Source organism: Schistocerca piceifrons, chromosome 9 (genome assembly GCF_021461385.2).
Source record: "Schistocerca piceifrons isolate TAMUIC-IGC-003096 chromosome 9, iqSchPice1.1, whole genome shotgun sequence".
Lineage (NCBI taxonomy): Eukaryota > Metazoa > Arthropoda > Insecta > Orthoptera > Acrididae > Schistocerca > Schistocerca piceifrons.
The window spans coordinates 125,634,280-125,654,812 of NC_060146.1; the positions used below are offsets into that span (position 1 = coordinate 125,634,280).

General features: G+C 42.9%; 1 protein-coding gene across 1 annotated transcript in view; it reads left to right on the forward strand.

Annotated features, from left to right (window-relative positions):
* LOC124716750 (connectin-like) overlaps nt 1–20,533 on the forward strand; it is a 417,126-nt gene that overhangs the window by 338,505 nt on the left and 58,088 nt on the right. Inside the window, exon 6 of the mRNA XM_047243292.1 lies at nt 15,865–16,046. Coding sequence (XP_047099248.1) covers nt 15,865–16,046 — 182 coding nt within the window. The remainder of the gene's footprint in view (nt 1–15,864; nt 16,047–20,533) is intronic.

The window sequence follows — 20,533 nt, forward strand, 5'->3', positions numbered from 1 at the left end:
TTTCACACCGTACCCACCAACGGCCATCTGTCTGGTGGATCATAAAACACGATTCGTGTGAAAAGGTCGTTGCCAGTCAGTGAAAGCCCAGTATCGGAACTGGCGTGAAAATTCCTGCCTTCGGGGCCACGAATAGCAATCAGCGTGGATGCATGAACCTGTTGTCTGCTGCAGAAGCCCATACGCAGCGACGTTCGCTGAACGGTTGTTGAGACGCTGCTGCAAGCCCCTTAGTTCATCTGGACTGCCTGTTGTTCAAGAGCTGCACTAGTATTCGCCCGTGCATATATCTGCAGCCATCGTTTACCCCTGTCATCTATTGCCTGTGGCGCAACACACTTGACTCCGCGCTAGTTTAAGATAGAACCGCTTTGCTGTGCAGGGTATACTTTAATCACGGCCGCACACGAACAGTTTACAAATTTAGCCGTTTCGGAAGTGCTTCAACCCTTGGTCCGAAAGCCAAAGATCATGTTCTCTTAGAGATCAGATTAATCCTTTCATTTCCGCATTACGGTCACCACTACATTGTCTTCCAAATCACCGAGACGTTTCATTGTTCGAAATTACGTCTATGAGTGGTTTTCGTACTTTGACGTCCAACAAAGTCGGTGGTCACATGTTTTAATGTGACTGGTCTGGACCGTGTATATACAGTTCAGACATTTAGGAGAAGTTTTCGTTCATCCGCGAACCTAACTAACCTAAGGAAATCACACACATCAATGCCCGAGGCAGGATTCGAACCTGCGACCGTCGCAGCAGCGCAGTTCCGGACTGAAGCGCCTAAAATCGCTCGGCTACAGCGGCCAGTAGCTTATAACAGTGTACTATATTTCAATTTGCAGGAATAATTAGTGCGAATCAATGCATTACACGCGAGTTCGCAGCTAAAGTCGTTTTTGTGTTAGTGAACTTAGAAAGTCAGAAAATTCGTACCTTTGAGTAATTGCTGGATAACATGTTTCACTGTTCGAACTGTAGTGCATGAGGATATAAATCGTTAGAAGAGTTTTTGGTTCTTCAAATTATGTGTACCATTTGCATTATTTCACACTTTGCACCAGAATTTTAATTTGTTTTCTTGATGATAACGCACCGCTGAGGCAATCCGCTGGGTCCACATTACCAGCAGTGGAAATTCATAGTCACTAAAGAATCATATGAAATAGCAAAATCATTTGCTCTCACAGTTCTCTGAGACTACTAATGTTCGGGAGCTTAGAACTTTCGACTTGTAGGTGTGGTAGTGTATTTTCGTCCACGTGTTGTTGCACTGCATACAGTATATAGAATGTTTGTCACGAATGATTCAACAAATGCGTGTACGATTCTATAATATTTACGCACACTCATCATGCCTGAAAGTCAAAAGACACTCGTAATATTCTGCTTGTGCTCATAAACCATTTAATGACAAAATCTTCTCCATTGTAGTGCATATGGGATAAAATGTTTGAGATGATAAAAGTGCGGAGTCGGTGCTGTATGCGTTGTTCGAAATAATGTCGCCTGGAAGTGGCGAAAATTTACACTGAGGTCAAGCTAAGACTTTTACAGGCTAAATGGTTCATTTTTTGAACATCTAATTAAAAAACAATTCACAGTCCCGTAAGCTATACTGTTGCACTTCGTATACGTGGATTCAGGTTCGCAAGAAATGTAAACTGACCCTCTCCTCACTGTCGGTACAGTTGGAAATTAAATGTCAATTAGTTACGCAGTTTCATACAGCCAGGCCAGGATCATATGCTCTACCTTTTTCTACTTAGGCCAAGTTCTGGTATTTAAATCAAAGTTTTTGTACTTAAATACTCGCCAGGATAATTTATTCCATATTTTAAGCATTTCTTACGGGTTACAGTGGGCTGTTGGTTTTTTTTATACGGAAATTTAAAAAAAATCCGCGTAATGGCGAATCAAATGGCGGCCAGGGATAATCCTTTTCGCCTCCGCAGCGGCTGTGCTAAATTTCTGGAATATCTCTAATAATTGGCAAATGTATGTTATTATCTAATAAATGAGTACATTTACGCTCAGTGTTGCTTTTTGTTGTATCAGGAATCTTAACCATGATACATTTCCCTGAATACCGACCTATAAGTCCAGATAAGAACATTCGCTCTTATAACAAATGAAACGAAAGTAGTTCGGTGCGAGATCAAGACCAAACGAGCAACAAAGATCAATAGATCGAGACTGTAATTGTGACTTGCTATTTATAGACTATACACAATGGCAACGATTCTTGTATGCCTGCTTGCATCTAAAGCTTTTTCCTTGTCTGTCATGCAATTAATATCTGGCATAACTACACAAAACATCATTAGATCAGAGTTCGTTAATTTTTATACCTTTTTTGATTTTTAGTGTTACTTTTTCTATATGTTATGAACGATTGCAACCAAGGGGCCGCAACATCTCTCATATACAAGTTATGCTACGGTAAATTAACAGCGGGAACCAGCCTTGTTTTGTTTCGTGCGTGTTTTTAATGGTTCTTTATATCTTGTCATTTAAGTATGAGTAGATCTCATGCGTAGGTTCATGACAATACTTGAGCTTTTAATTTGCGACTGCACAATCCCATCACGATTTCAATTTTGCGTTTAAATGCGTTCGATCTCGGTATAGTAAGGTTGCTGTATGCATATTGATGATCGTACAGATGCATTATTAGAGACTCATTTTCGGAAGCTATAAGGATCTAGGATGCCGCGTCGTTTCCTTTGGAGGCCAGCGAGCAAACTCACATCCTCAACAACTTTCACTATTAGTCCTTCTTTTTAATACATACTAGAACGTAATTTCGAAGATATTGAAATTCAAAGTGCGTCGCCCTCTTATTTATTCATGATAGTGTGTTTTGTCTGGCGACCAGTTTCTTTATAGTGTAACTTAATCAGGAAGTTCCATCTCAATATTTTACAGATAGGTTTCACATTGCCTCACTGTATTATCATTACCTCCATCCACTAATAAAAATAGAGCATTTGGCCTACACTGTGGCGCTCGATTTACGACCAGCGAATTAGATCTTGGCATTTTGGTGTTTCGCGTCCCAGCACCAGGCACTGCAAAAACACTGTTTATACCTACGTTAGCACTTGAATCGTTTGTGCAGTATCTCTACTGCACCTATACTCCAATTCTATAGTTTCTCAGTGAGAGAATGTACACATGCCTATTACAACTTAAGTGTTGGCGTCTTGGAATTACCTTTCTCCAAAAGTTCCTTCAGTAGCCGAGTCCAATAGAAGTGTCTCTACCACAGAACTCTGCAGCCGCTTCAGTTTTCAGTGACAAGCTTACAAGAGACAGGTGCTGACTGCTCGCCAAAGGGTGACGCACAGACGGCCCGGTGAGAACAATACCTCCTGATCATTTATCTCCACGATTAGCTTGTTGACTCTTTAACAATGGATGTGCCAAAGCTTAAAGAACTAAATGATGCACCTCTTAAACTGAGTAATTTGAGTGTTTCTTTGCCAGATTTCTTTTTACTTGTCTGCTATTTGATTTCCTCTCTTTTACCAAATCTTTCCCGTTGCAGCAGTAACTAGATCCAGCGACCTCAACTGCTGAATCTGTACCATAATAGGAGTAAAAACGTTCCATTAAACGTGGACCCACTAACGAGCCAATATGAAAGGTAAATGTGAACGTGTGGCTAGAGCGGGTAATAACTCACAAGCTGCTAGTACTTTTATTAGCCACTTTCTGAACTTAGCAACAAATGTGGGATTAAATGCTTCAATTGAAGAAGCAAGACAATATATTAAAAATGTCATTCCACGAAACTTAAAGCATATAGAAATAGCACCACTGAAATGAAATGTTTATAAAAAAAGAAGCAGTTCCTTTAGGGTTGATAGAATTGTAGACAAAATTCTGAAATTTTGTTCCAGCTTAATAAACAATGTCCATAGTGATGTATCCAATGCGTCACTGGCTCAGGGAATTATTTTTCAGTCAGGCTAAAATACGCAGTTATTAAACCACTTCATAAGAAAGGTTACAAGACACACTGAAATAATTATCGTGCAATTTCCTTAGTGTCACCATCTTTCAAAACACTCAAAAAATTGAAGTACTCAAGAGTAGTCGGACACTTAAATGGAAGCAATTTACTTAGGATACGACAGTTTGAATTGCAGAAGGGTTGCTCGATGATCAAATCTATTTACACATTCAGTCATCAAGTAATACAAAGCTGTAAATAATAATACGTCGCCAGGTGTTGTTTTTTGTGGTGTTTCCAAGCAGTCTGGTTGTTTAGATCATATTACTCTCTTAAAAACTCAAGTTTTGTGGAATTGACGGTTTCACGAAAAAGCTGATTTCAATCATTCGCAACAAGCAGAACGTAAAAGGCTATGCTGAATAATTCAGACAATGTCCAAAAGGTACAAAACTATAGTGACTGAGAGGAAACAATCACAAAAGGAGTGTCACAGGATTCAATTTTGCACTACTGCTACCTACATCATTCTGAATCTGCTTATATATTCATTTCATGATTTCCCTCCACAGTTTTATCCCCCCTCGCTTCCCTCAGTACTAAATTGGAGATCCCTTTACGTCTCAGAATGCGTCCTACCAACCGGTCTCCTCTTCTAGCCAAGTTATATCATAAATTCCTTTTCTCCCCAGTTCTCTTCAGTACTTCCTCATTAGTTACGTAATCTACCCATGTAATCTCCAGCATCCTCCTGTAGCACAAAATTTCAAAGGCTTCTATTCTCTTCTTGTCTAAACAGGTTACCGTCCACGTTTCACTTCTGTACATGGCTACACGAAAAAATGGTTCTGAGCACTATGGGACTTAACTGCTGTGGTCATCAGTCCCCTAGAACTTAGAACTAATTAAACCTAACTAACCTAAGGACACCACACACATCCATGCCCGAGGCAGGATTCAAACCTGCGTCCGTAGCGGTCGCGCGGTTCCAGACTGTAGCGCCTAGAACCGCTTGGCCACTCCGGCCGGCACATGGCTACACGCCATACAAATACCTTAAGAAAAGACTTCCTGACTCTTAGATCTATACTCGATGTTAACAAATTTCTCTTCTTCAGATGTGCTTTTGTTACAATTGCCAGTCTACATCTTTTACCCATACTATTTCGACCATCATCAGTTTTCTGGTGCCCTCTCTTTTCCTGGTCTAACTCCCTCAGCAGCACCCGATTTAATTCGATTACGTTACATTATCCTCGTTCGGCTTTTGCTGATGTTCATCTTATATCCTCCTTGCAAAACACTGTCATCCCGTTCAATTGCTCTTCCAAGCCCTTTGCTGTCTCTTTTAGAATTATAATGTCATCGGCAAACCTCAAAGCTTTTATTACACCTCCCTGGTTTTTAATTCCTACTCTAAATTTTTCTTTTGTTTCCTTTACTGCTTTGTCAATATACAGATTGAGAAACTTCGGGGATAGGCTACAACTCTGTCTCACTCCCTTCTCAACCATTGCTTCCCTCTCATGGCCCTCGACTCTTACAACCGGCATCTGGTTTCTGTACAGTTGTAAATAGGTTCTAGGCGCTTCAGTCTGGAACCGCTCGACCGCTACAGTCGCAGGTTCAAATCCTGCCTCGGGCATTGAAGTGTGTGATTTCCTTAGGTTAGTTAGGTTTAAGAAGTTCTAAGTCCTAGGGGACTGATGACCTCAAATGTTAAGTCCCGTAGTAGTCAGAGCCATTTGAACCATTTTTTTCAGTTTGATCCAAAAGATTTTTGACATCCTGTATAAGAGGGCGATCAAAAAGTTTACTTTCGAAAGCCGTACAGTCCAGAATCGGTATGTCAATCAGGCAAAATCGCCTTGAGCACTGAGGCAATCATTCCACCGTGCCGCGCGAAATTAGCCGAGCGGTCTAGGCGCTGCAGTCACGGACTGTGCGGCTGATCCCGGCGGAGGTTCGAGTCCTCCCTCGAGCATGGGTGTGTGTGTTTGTCCTTAGGATATTTTATGTTACGTAGTGTGTAAGCTTAGGGACTGATGACCTTAGCAGTTAAGTCCCATAAGATTTCACACACATTTGAACATTCCACCGTCCCAGCAGGTGTTAGATATCGGTTTTGTAAAACGTCTGGTCCTATGGACTGAACATGTCCGTAACTGCCTGGCGCACATCCTTATTCGACAAGAATCGTCGACCCTCAAGGCCTTTTTGTAGTGATCGAAGGCGTAATAATCGCATGGGAGAGATCAGATCTATACGGCGGGAGCTAAAGTGACTCCCACCTGAGCTGGCGTAACTTCTGCGCCACGACATTACTGATAATGGAACGTGCATTAATATCAAGCAGCAACACATCTTGTCGGAGTTTCGGCGGAAGTTGCGCCTTAATTGCACGTCGTTGTTGCTCCACTGTTGCACAGTACCGTTCGCAAGTCACGGAGACACAAGGTTCCTTGAAATCAGTAGATGAGACTGGCCGCTCAGATAGACAGGCGTCTGGTGTCAAATCGCGGCTAGCACGGAACTTGGCACACCATTCCATTTTTGTATCCCGCCTGGAAGGCGGTGCGTGTGTCAGCTCCTGTGATCTGCAAAATAGGCCGAATGAAGGAAGCGAATAGAATCAGGCGAGGTAAAGCACTTCGGAACTGCGTGTAATATTAAAGATGTTTACTCTTCGCAAAAACAAGTTAATAAATGGTTACAAACTCTACCATCTGGTGAGTAAGATGTATGAGACAGGCGAAATACCCTCAGACTTCAAGAAGAATATAATAATTCCAATTCCAAAGAAAGCAGGTGTTGACAGATGTGAAAATTACCGAACTATCAGTTTAATAAGTCACAGCTGCAAAATACTAACGCGAATTCTTTACGAGTGGAAAAACTAGTAGAAGCCGACCTAGGGGAAGATCAGTTTGGATTTTGTAGAAGTATTGGAACACGTGAGGCAATACTGACCCTACGACTTATCTTAGAAGATAGATTAAGGAAAGGTAAACCTACGTTTCTAGCATTTGTAGACCTAGAGAAAGGTTTTGACAATGTTGACTGGAATACTCTCTTTCAAATTCTGAAGGTGGCAGGGGTAAAATATAGGGAGCGAAAGGCTATTTACAATTTGCATAGAAATCAAATGGCAGTTATAAGAGTTGAGGGGCATGAAAGGGAAGCAGTGGTTGGGATGGGAGTGAGACAGGGTTGTAGCCTCTTCCCAATGTTATTCAATCTGTATATTGAGCAAGCACTGAAGGAAACAAAAGAAAAATTCGGAGTAGGTATTAAAATCGATGGAGAAGAAATAAAAATTTTGAGGTTCGCCGATGACATTGTAATTCTGTCAGAGACAGTAAAGGACTTGGAAGAGCAGTTGAATGGAATTGATAGTGTCTTGAAAGGAGGATATAAGATGAACATCAACAAAAGCAAAACGAGGATAATGGAATGTAGTCGAATTAAATCGGGTGATGTTGAGGGTATTAGATTAGGAAATGAGACACTTAAAGTAGTAAAGGAGTTTTGCTATTTGGGGAGCAAAATAACTGATGATGGTCGAAGTAGAGAGGATATAAAATTTAGATTGGCAATGGCCAGGAAAGCGTTTCTGAAGAAGAGTAATTTGTTAACATCGAGTATAGATTTATGGGTCAGGAAGTCGTTTCTGGAAGTATTTTTATGGAGTGTAGCCATGTACGGAAGTGAAACATGGACGATAAATAGTTGAGACAAGAAGAGAAAAGAAGCTTTCGAAATGTGGTGCTACAGAAGAATGCTGAAGATTAGATGGGTAGATCACATAACTAATGAATTGGTGTTGAATAGGATTGGGGAGAAGAGAAGTGTGTGGCACAACTTGACTAGAAGAAGGGATCGGTTGGTAGGACATGTTCTGAGGCATCAAGGGATCACCAATTTAGTATTGGAGGGCAGCGCGGAGGGTAAAAATCGTAGAGGGAGACCAAGAGATGAATACACCAAGCAGATTCAGAAGGATGTAGGTTGCAGTAGGTACTGGGAGATGAAGAAACTTGCACAGGATAGGGCAGCATGGAGAGCTGCTTCAAAGCAGTCTCAGGACTGAAGACCACAACAACAACAACAACAACAACTTTGCGATGACGAGTACGTAGGTGCATGGCCATATTCCCGTCGTAAGTAGTACAAAGCCTCAATAGCAAACCAACACACTCTCAAGTTGAAGCGATGTATCCAGGTCGTCTGCTCTTGCTCAATTGAGCAGAAAGCAGATCGGTGCTCGTTGAGCTCCACAGCGTCGGCTAGAGGGCGCTGTGGTCGGCGTAGTTCGTCCGCTCTCTTAGTGCCGACCTACGAGAGTGCACCTACAGTGTGGCATCGGAACTATCGATACCACATCCGCAACTGTGGTTCCTCCCTACTAGCATGCTAGGTTTCGGCACTTGGAGGCTCCTGTATGTTGAACGGGATTTTAGACTCGAAGAGGTCATGTTACTGGCTCCCATGTTGAAGTTCAATGCTGGCAACACCTTATGATACGGTGTTGTTGGAAGAAAGTCAGTTTCTCAATCAGTAGATGGTAGGCAGTGAGCAGCAGGAAGTTCGTCAGATGAAGACCATCATCTCAAGTATAACTTTGCCTAGTTCATAGACTGTGCTGAACATCTAGGGCATAGATTCACTACAGTATTGTAATCATAGAATCGAGTGCTATTATTGTGAATGTGATCGATCTCAATGACCAATGCATGATGAGAGTTGGAACACTGGATAATATAAAGGCTATGATGTAAGGCTTGATTTGTAATGACCACGTGTGTTCTTCCTATTCTAAACAGGCTGTTAACTGCTGTGTCAGATCCTTGCTACGTGCTCTTGTGTAAAAAATAGAGTTTCTTGCACCATGTCCTAGAAGTTAACATTTAGTCTTGTCTCACTAGCTTTGCATTTCCGAAACAGTCTTCTTTCTGCTGAATGTGTATTCGCACTCGGTAGATGGTCTCGTAAAGGGGGAAGGCATGATCCACTTGACATACTGGCTCACTGCCTGCTTCTGCCTGTATCTCTGGCATGACATGAATTTGCCTGTGGCAATGTTAATCAGTTTCAGTAAAAATTTCTAATTTCCTATCCCCTACTATTCTGTGCTATAACAGTGTCATGGCAATCACAAAGAATCACTTTCCCCAACCGCGAGGGATTAGCCGAGCGGTCTGAGGCGCTGCAGTCATGGACTGTGCGGCTGGTCTCGGCGGAGGTTCGAGTCCTCCCTCGGGCATGGGTGTGTGTGTTTGTCCTTAGGATAATTCAGGTTAAATAGTGTGTAAGCTTAGGGACTGGTGACCTTAGCAGTTAAGTCCCATAAGATTGCACACACTTTTGAAAGATTTTTTTAACGCTTTCCCCAATGCAGGCTGGGGCGTTTGGAAAAGCAAGGATCAACCCACATATTACCACTGCTTGCTTTCTCGTTTCTTAGTCATTCACGCAACTCTCCTCCAAGTTGATTATGTGCCTCAAGAAGTCATCTGGACTGGTCTCATTCAGCTACAACAAGTCTGCTGCTGCCTGAGATCGATAGGATTTTTGAGTGAATGTGAGCAGTAGCACAACCCAGTCAGCGTCGTGCTTTGTCATGTTAAAAATATCGTTGAAGTTGTTGAAAATGCATTCACTATATGTGCTTTGTAATACTGCAGTCTCCGAGCACCATGGTCCCTTTTCTTTTGCGTTTGCCGGTCCCTGACAGAGAGGTGGTCTGTCACTTAGTTCGCCATCATTCAGCCTTGTTTAATCATACTGGAGTCGCTTGTGTCACCTCAAACATTGTCATTCGATTGTTTGACACAAAATATTGCACGAGCTATAACATTTTGATTTTGGTTTTTAAACGTGTGCTACAGCACTGTGATGCCGGCGGTTCACTGTGTACTGGCACTGTAAACACACGGGGTGTTTGTTTTAACTCGAGAGAACTAAATATCTCGAAAACGACGCACCGTACGAAAAAAATGTTCAAGGTGAGAAGTTAATATTAGTAAAAGGAACATCCATCTGTCCTCCCAACCAACTCTCCTGTGTGGGTGGGAGTCAGCTTTATATCTTCAAATGGGAACCATGCACTTTTATTGCATATTCGGATCCTTCCCCAAAAATGACGTACGGTTTACTCAAAATATTGTTTCCCATTCGTGGTACATGGTGTTGTAATAAAATAAATACAGGTTGTTTATACATGAATATCGGGGTTTTAACGCTTTATAATATTTATTATATTAACCTTACAGTTGTAAATGATACGACAAATGAAAGAGCAACTCAAATAGTTTTACCAAGAACCTTACAGATGTTCAATGTGAGCACCATTTGTCACACGGCACACATCAAATCTATAGCCGTGTTCTTCCCAAACGTTGATAAGTGTGTCTTTAGTGATTATAGCAACAGTTGCTTCAGTTCGGTTTCTTATTCAGGGAGGTCTGCTGGTAGCGGAGGCACGTACACACGATCCTTGATGAAGACCCCAAGGAAAAAATCGCATGGCGTTAAGTAGGGTGAACGTGGAGACCATGTAAAGCAAGCCCTGTCATTGGGCCCCTTGCGACCTATCCAGCGCTTGGGTACAGTGAAGTTCAACCAACCTCGTACTTCGCTATGCCAGTGAACATTTATAAGATTCTTGGTAAAACTGTTTGAGTTGCTCTTTAATTTGACATATCACTTATGACTGTAAGATTAATGTAATAGATATTACAAAGCGTTAAAATCCAAATATTCATTTACAAACACCCTGTATTAAGTGTGCCGTCTTTCTGTTAAGAACCAACTGATACGATTCTACAAGTCATGTGCGATGTTAATCTTAACCTTTGTTTTGTTACGCTTGATACTGGTGTTTGAAGTTTCTTTAGCATTGCAAATGTAATTCTACAGTACAAATTTATGGCAAATAAGCTATTTATATGTTCTCTGTTCCCTACGGGATTGATTGTGGTGAGTTCCCAAACAATTGGAATTCTTGATTTCGGCGACGGCCCTCGAACAACGCCATCAGGATGACTGATTTCGGTGTATGTTTCCATTGTAATGTACCCTCTCCTTCCTACTTGCAGCTATTGTTCACATCAGTCTTTTGTGAAAATTTGAGAGAAGCGAAGATTATTGTAATCTTTCTAGTTTACTTAGCTTGTCATGTTGAGTTGCCTCCAGTTCTTCTTGTCTAGGCAACCGATTCTTGAAGCTGAAAGACTCACATTTTTAGGTCCTCACGGTTGGAATGATCTATATAAATGTGAAGATTGTTGTTGCAGAATTTTTGTTTTTACTTAAATCTATTTTTCACATTTTAGAATATCATAATTTTTCGATTTTTAACATTAACAAAGCCGAAAATACGTTGTTGACACAAAATACAAAACTACGTCCGATCACATCAGAGGCATGCTTACGACTCTCACAGTCTGCGGAAATAACGATATTCCGAAGGGTTTAACAATTTTTTCTTAACAAAGTAATTTCTACTAGTTTCTGTTACATTATTGATTTCGATTATTATTTCATAAATGAATCCAGAAATAAACTTAGTAACCGGTACAGTATTGCGTGATTAATAATAGAAATTTTAAGTGTGCCAATTGTTTATAATTTCAAACGATTCTAAAAAAAAATAATTTTAACTGTAGATACAGAACTAGTACTTATTGATTATCACATCGAGAAAAAAAATTTTATAAAGTAATTCATTTTCATAAATTTTTGCTTGAAATATAACACACTGTGTATAAAATTATATGAAAGTTTTCAGAAAAGCAACTGAGATATTACTGACCAGTCCAAAATTCGAAGAATTATACCGTTATCGACAACTACTGTTGAGGAAAAGTAACGCTAGAGGAAGATGTCCCGTTACACCATCAAAACGCCGTAACCCTCGCACTGGCCGCTTTGCGGTTACCGGCTGAATACAAACCGCAGGCATTGTATTAAGGTTCAAAATAGTTCAAATGGCTCTAAGCGCTATGGGGCTTAACATCTGAGGTCATCAGTCCCCTAGACGTAGAACTACTTAAACCTAACTAACCTAAGGACATCACATACACCCGTGCCCGAGGCAGGATTCGAACCTGCGACCGTGGCAGCAGCGCGGTTCCAGACTGAAGCGCCTAGAACCGGTCGGCCACAACGGTCAGCTATTCTATTAAGGTAAATTATCCATAGACTGATAGTGACAGGCGCACCTGCTATGAATACTCGCCGAAATTACGCGCCTCAGTGGTCTATGGCAAAGGGACTTACCAAAATAAAGCATCCCGACAGGAACAGAAAACTATTACGTACGTCCATGTCGTAGTTGCTGCATCACGTCAAATTTAGTTTCCAACCATACTGGAGTGTACAATCAAATTTTCAACACTTAAGTAAATTTGGAACATAAATATCAATCGTTAGAACATAAAGCGGTACATTTACATCGTAAATGAAATGTGTAATGGAATGCATTGGTTCTTAATTGCAAAAACAGGAGCACTTAATATTTGTCAATTATAGCGCTATCTACCACAAACGGAAAGCAAAGGTTTTGTAATTTAATATGTATTTTTTGCCGTAGAATCCAAATATGTAATAAAATGGGGAGTTACCATTTGAAAATATAAAGTTAGTTAGCAGGTAGCCAGCTGTAGTACAGACGGATGTCCCCTTTACTAATACACTCCTGGAAATGGAAAAAAGAACACATTGACACCGGTGTGTCAGACCCACCATACTTGCTCCGGACACTGCGAGAGGGCTGTACAAGCAATGATCACATGCACGGCACAGCGGACACACCAGGAACCGCGGTGTTGGCCGTCGAATGGCGCTAGCTGCGCAGCATTGGTGCACCGCCGCCGTCAGTGTCAGCCAGTTTGCCGTGGCATACGGAGCTCCATCGCAGTCTTTAACACTGGTAGCATGCCGCGACAGCGTGGACGTGAACCGTATGTGCAGTTGACGGACTTTGAGCGAGGGCGTATAGTGGGCATGCGGGAGTCCGGGTGGACGTACCGCCGACTTGCTCAACACGTGGGGCGTGAGGTCTCCACAGTACATCGATGTTGTCGCCAGTGGTCGGCGGAAGGTGCACGTGCCCGTCGACCTGGGATCGGACCGCAGCGACGCACGGATGCACGCCAAGACCGTAGGATCCTACGCAGTGCCGTAGGGGACCGCACCGCCACTTCCCAGCAAATTAGGGACACTGTTGCTCCTGGGGTATCGGCGAGGACCATTCGCAACCGTCTCCATGAAGCTGGGCTACGGTCCCGCACACCGTTAGGCCGTCTTCCGCTCACGCCCCAACATCGTGCAGCCCGCCTCCAGTGGTGTCGCGACAGGCGTGAATGGAGGGACGAATGGAGACGTGTCGTCTTCAGCGATGAGAGTCGCTTCTGCCTTGGTGCCAATGATGGTCGTATGCGTGTTTGGCGCCGTGCAGGTGAGTGCCACAATCAGGACTGCATACGGCCGAGGCACACAGGGCCAACACCCGGCATCATGGCGTGGGGAGCGATCTCCTACACTGGCCGAACACCACTGGTGATCGTCGAGGGGACACTGAATAGTGCACGGTACATCCAAACCGTCATCGAACCCATCGTTCTACCATTCCTAGACCGGCAAGGGAACTTGCTGTTCCAACAGGACAATGCACGTCCGCATGTATCCCGTGCCACCCAACGTGCTCTAGAAGGTGTAAGTCAACTACCCTGGCCAGCAAGATCTCCGGATCTGTCCCCCATTGAGCATGTTTGGGACTGGATGAAGCGTCGTCTCACGCGGTCTGCACGTCCAGCACGGACGCTGGTCCAACTGAATCGCCAAGTGGAAATGGCATGGCAAGCCGTTCCACAGGACTACATCCAGCATCTCTACGATCGTCTCCATGGGAGAATAGCAGCCTGCATTGCTGCGAAAGGTGGATATACACTGTACTAGTGCCGAAATTGTGCATGCTCTGTTGCCTGTGTCTATGTGCCTGTGGTTCTGTCAGTGTGATCATGTGATGTATCTGACCCCAGGAATGTGTCAATAAAGTTTCCCCTTCCTGGGACAATGAATTCACGGTGTTCTTATTTCAATTTCCAGGAGTGTATTAACTTTTCACTTACAACACTTTTTTCGTACAGTGATTCGTTTCCGAGATATTTAGCTGCCTCAAGTTAAGAATTAACACCCCTTGTACCTGCAACAAAACAAAATATTAATTACATAATTTTAACTTTTTCAGAGTTGAAACTATTAACACAGGTGAATCGTGGCACAGACGACATACAGACAGTGGTAACCTGACCCGATTTATGGTGACAACATTCTTACTGGTGCTACAAGCCCTGTGCCAATCCTTTAAAAATTGGCGGAGCAGAACCATGTTTCTAAGTTGACGGTTGTGTAACCTGTGGTGATTTTTCAGTTTATTTGTTTAATTAGTTGTGACCCTTTCCGGAGACTGTCCGTTACGAAATGATTTCTCAGCAGGACTTGACGTATAATTTCTCTGAAACGTTTCGGCGTGTAGAAAGTTTCTCACGCTCAGTTCACAATGCATGAATATCGGAGTTTTATCTTAGCAGCTCGTACAAAATGCGTCTCAAGTGAAGGAAATGCAAACATGCCGCCACAGGTGCCCATTGTGTGTAGCCAACACGTCCTAATGCTTTCTCGCTGTAATACAGCCGTGCCAGTTGCAGACTTAAAAGAGAAAAACATCAGTCATGGTTACAGGGCTTCTACCTGAAAAATTTCCGGAAAATAAGAAGTAAAACGAAAATAACCTGTGCAAGGACCTGTCAGCGGCAGGGCGCAGCCTCCGTTTCGTTATGTTTTTAAAAACAACTGCGTTTTGAATTACAAAACTTTCCAAGAGAGAAAAGAAAAGAATGTAACTGGTGAAAAAATTCAGTCCAGTTTCCTCATTGAACTCTCGCTTCAGTCTACAAATTCTTAGTGTTTGTCATAAGTTTCTTGTGTCTCTCGAATTCTTTTCTTCGACTCTCAGTATCCAATCGATCTCTTCCAGTCTATGTCCAGCGTCTTCCTTCTACCTTTCTATCTCTCCTTCTCTCTTCCTCCCAGTCTATTTCCTTCACCATACAGACCCCTTTTTCATCTTTCTTTTTACCTCTGTCCTTACATCTCTCTCAGCCCCTTCCTTTCTGCTCCTTGTATCCACATTGTACCTGCCACATTCGCACACTTTTTCCCTTTCTTTCTCTCTTCCCCCCCTCCTCTCTCTCGCTCTCTCTCTCTCTCTCTCTCTCTCTCTCTCTCTCTCTCTCTCTCTGTCTCTCCATCTCCCCTCTCTCTCCCCCCTCGCTCTCTCTGCCCCTCTCTTACACACACACACACACACACACACACACTATGTCCCCCTTCTTTATCTTGACAGTATTTTCCCTCTCGATGCTTCACCCTGTCAGTATTTTGCTCATCTTTCTACTTTCTATCCCTCTCTTCTCTCGCTCTCTCTCTATCCGTTCCACCCCCTCTCTCTTTCTGTCCCTCTATCTCTTTATTTATCTACTTCACACATCCTTCCCCCACCTCACACACACATGCACAGGCTGTGTTACCTACTTTACCTTGACATTTTTCCCCTCTATTTGTACATCTCTGCTGCTTCATGCTGTCAGTTTTTGCTCACTTTCTCTCCTTCTCTTCTCTCTTTCCCTGTCTGTTCTTGTCTTGGTATTTTTGATCTCTCTCTCCGTCTCTCTCTCTCCCCCTCCCCTGTCTCTCTCTGTCTCTCACTCCCTCTCACTGTATCTTCCTCTTCACCCTGTCAGTTTTCTCCTTCTTCTTCTCTCTCTATATCTCCTGTTCTGCAAGAGTGCCAACAAGTGACCGGTTATTCGATGTAAAAGTCCCTATCGGTGTTTCAGTCGCCGGTGTTCTGCTACTGCAAGAGCGGCGAGACCGGGCAGGTGGCGTCCGCCACGTGCCTGGTGTTCTCGACGCCTCCAGATGATGAGGCGGCGTGGTCAGCGTTCCAGTCGCAGCCCGGCATCCGCACGCTCAGTCTCAACGTCCGCGGTGACGGAAAGCTCACCAGGATGCCAACCAGGTGAGCCACCACCAGCTCCCCACGGTCCCCTACTTTCACTGCACTGGCCCAACACAGGTCCCACCAATACACTGCTTGAATCCAGTCAGGACCCACATAACTAAATGATAAGCTTTGAAACAAATGCTCAGTTTCCGAAGGGCGTTCAATAAGTAATGCAGCGCATTTTTTTCTCGGCCAATTTCGGCTGGAAAAAATGTGGAATTTTTTGTGAATCATAATGGAATAATCTCGGTTTGGACCCAATAGTTTCACGAAATTCCGCTCTGTGGTGACATTATTCGAACCTTAAAAATGGCATTCCAAGCAGAGAGGTGCCATTGAGTTTCTTTTGGGGGAAAACCGAGGCATCGCAGATATTGATAGTCACTTGCGGAATGCATACCTTGTGGTGAACAAAAGCACGTTGAGTCGGGCGAGGTGTCTGTCGTCATCTCCACAAGGCCGCACATACCTGTCCGGTCACCCGAGTGGCGACAGGCCGAGCACGGCTGTGACTCTTGCAATGTCGGAACGTGCAGACACTCTCATTCGAGGTGATCCACAGATCACAATTACAAACCGCACTGCCCAACTGGACGTCTCTGTCGGTAACGCTGACCCACTCGTTCACCAGCTGGGGTACTCAAAGGTGCGTGCCCGCTTGGTTCCTCGCTGGCTAACAGAAGTCCATAAAGAGCAATGGTCGACCATCTTTGCGTAATTTCTTGCACGGTACGAGGCTGATCGTGACAATTACTTCTCTAACATCGTCACATGTGATGAGACATATGATTAACATATCGAACCGCAAACAAAAAGCGTCAATCCATGGAGTGGTGCCACACCACTTCTCCTCCAAAGAAAAAGTTCAAAGCCGCGCCCTCAGTCGGTAAAGTCATAGTGACTGTCTTCTGGGACTCTGAAGGCGTTATTCTGTTTGATGTCCTCCCTCATTATGTAAGTGCAAGAAAAACTGAAGAAACGACTTTAGCGTGTTTATTGCCACAAAAGTGCATGCGAACGTCTCCTTCTCCAAGACCTCACCAAGGCCACACACAAGATTGCGCGCCCAAGTGGAGCTCACAAAAATTCAATGGACTGTTCTCTCTCATCCACCGTATACGACGGATCTCGCACCTGCCGACCTTCATCTGTTTGGTACAATGAAGGATGATCTCCCCACAGGAAGCAAGACGCGGGTTATGGAGACGTTATAGATGCAGCGAAACGTTTGCTCCGACGTCGACCAGTAGAATGGTATCATGCGGGTACACAGCCCTACCCAACAATAAGGTGGCGTAAGACCGTCACATTGAACGGAGATTCCATTGAAAAATTGTATTTTGAGCCAAAGGAGTGAGTAATAATATTGCACATTGGAATCCTGTACAAAACCAACCTGTTTCTTCTTTTTTTATATAAAGAAAGGTGCTTTAATTATTGAGCGCCACTTGTAGCTAGATCGTCTCCATGAAAATACGAGGGTTATTCGTAAAGTAAGTAACGATCAGTCGCGAAATGCAAAATACAGTGAAAATCTGATGAAGCTTTGCACAGATGCGTTGAGCACTGTGTCTAGTACGTCTGTCCATCGCATCACGTCGCTCTTTTCAGTTCTGAACTCACAGTGAGAACGTAAAAATGGCTAGAAATTAGCGTCCCCCACCAAGTATGAGGGCCTGGCGAAAGATTTCGCCTGAAGCTATGCAATCCACATGACATAACTGTCATGCAGTTCGTTCCACACGACAATTCTCGGCCGCACTCTGCAGGGGCAGTGAAGATGCTCCTGCAGCGTTTTCGATGGGAAGTGTTTGATCACACAAAATACAGCCCGTAATTGGCTACCCCTGAGGTTCATCTCTGCTCAAATGAACCGCTGGCTAAGAATATTTCGACACAGGAAACGAGCTGCGGTCCAGAGTAGAAAATTGTCGAATAGCACTGGCGGCTGCCTTCTATAATGAGGGAATAGAAAGGTTGATACAACGCTACGACAGATGTCTGACCGGTGGCTGTGTAGAGATGTAGCTGGAAGGTGTAGCTAACCGTTGCAAATAAAACAGTTTTGATTTTCACTGTGGTTTCGGTTTCACGACCTATCGTTTCTTACTTTCTGAATATCCCTCGTAGCTACCAACTGCCAGGTTTCATTTCTGAGGGTTTATAGAGTGTATCCCTCTACCCCATAACTATACTGGACTCTTTTTTTACTAGCGACAACTTTTTTGTTAGAATTATTATTTTCTTAACATAAGTGTAATTAAGTGCATATCAAATTAACCTCAGAGTTTCCTGAAAAAAAGTGATTCACAGATTGTTTATGAGCTGTTTCACAGTGGGACCACTGCTAAACCAAAAAGTTCACCTTTAGTGGTACTCTCCACTTCATGTATTACTTCTCATGCATTTTCCAGTACAACATATCTGACGCATCCATTTTGGTACGAGGGGCACTTCTTGTGCTATACAATGCACACCTTTTTGGTGTTCATACTACTGGCGTAAATGCTGCATGATTTACGTGTTTAGTCTGTACAGAATTTGGTTCCTGACAGAAAATGCGTAGAACGTGGTCACGCAAAAAGATTTCCGGCGTTTGGAGAAGTCGCTGTGTGAGTTGTGGTCGGAGGATAGTTCGATAACGGTGTACCTGACACTTTCAGTAGGCTCAATGGCTTGGGTAGGTGAGTATCATGCGTTTGTCGCGGAGAGTTATATTCCTGATGAAGGTTGCTAGATTACTACTCAGCGAGAATTTCACATCGGTACGAATTTGGCAGACATGATTCTATTACTTTTCGATTTTCCGTACCAAACTTTAGAACGTCAGGTTCTACAGTGGAAACGTCCGTCCAGAAGTCCCCAAAACATTCAGCACTGAAACATTCATCTGCTCCGTAATTTTCTGCTAGGAGTGTAAGAAGAATCCTGCACAAAAAAGTTCACATACAGCCACATAAAATCATGGTTACCCAAGAATAGAGAGAGAAATAGAGTTTGGAACTGGCAGAGCTACGTGCGAGGAAATTCTTCAAAACATTTTCCCTGGTTCTGTTATGATTTCTTCTTGTGAGACCCACTTCCATCTGTCAGATACTCTAAATAAACAAAACGTCTGCTACTGGGCAACAGAAAACCCTCAAGAGTTTCACCCACGACCGCTTCACAGCCGTCGTGCGACAGTTTGGTGCGACTTTGCTGAATTTCGTGTTCGTTTCCGTATTTTTTCGAATAAGAAGGTGTAATGGTAATTCAGATCTCTACTGTCACATGATAGAGACCTTCTTCCAATCTAAGTTAAACCAGTCTGTTGGCGACCATGAAGAGGGAGAAGCCTGGTTCCCACAAAACTAAACCACAGCTCACACCTCTCCATATTCTCTAGAAATTTTGAGAGTAATTGTTCCGAGACATCTTCTCTGTTCAGGAAAGACTTCGTCAGTGTGTCAACAATGGAGGACGTAATTTACCGAAGACAATTTTTAAAACCAACTAATGTCGAATGAAATAGTATTTGTTGTTCACAAATAAAAGTGTTTTCTCTGTATCTTTGTTTGTTTGCAGCTACTTCCTGAAATGTGGGATGTATTTTTGTAGCATTTTCTGCTTTACTCTTGTAGTTGGCGTAGGGTTCGGTGCTCCACAATCTATACAATGACAGCAACTGTAAAGCCTTTGAGACTCATTCTATCTTCCACATCTATTTCGCATACCACTATGCTGGCATTGACTACATCCACATCGAGAAAATGCCACATTATGCAGTGGAACCATTTGACCTTTCATGGAAATGTGAACTGTCTATGCAACTAAATGAAAGGCAGTTTGTTTTTGGCCACAAGCGTTTCGCATCTTTTACTAACGAAGCATCTTCAGTGGCCTGTGATACATGTTTATTTCCATAATAATAATTAATGTATTATGTAGTAGTTACAACTTGATATTATGTTACACTTTTCATCCTGTTTTTCAGATTGGAAACAACTTTTGTAGCGCTAAGATCGTGATATTAAATTATCTTTTTGTGTTACTTACGATTTCCAGTGTTGTTATTCCATATTAGTCTATTTGTGTGACCCTGCAGATTTTTTCCTTCGGTCCTCATGCGCCATATCGTCGATTTCTTTTGTTTTCTCATGCACATTTATTAAAACACATCACTTGTACCTTTCATTGTTTGATCTGTATGTGAGTGTTTACAGAGTGTACTGTTGCCAAATGTCGACGTGTGTTTATCTTCTGCCTTTTGTATATTGATTTGGTCATTAATTACCTTGTTTTTCATTGTCAGGGCCCTCTGTATATGAACGGTTTCTTGTAATGTCACGAGTTTTTTATGCCATTACATGAAAACTTTGACATACAAAAATGAAACAGAAAGTAATTAATGACCAAATAAATGTAAGCACTAGCTCCCTGATCGTTTTAGCCACAAAAACAATAGCAAACAGAAATCTGAAACATAATGAGAGTTTATAATTTCTCTATCTCAAATCAAAATG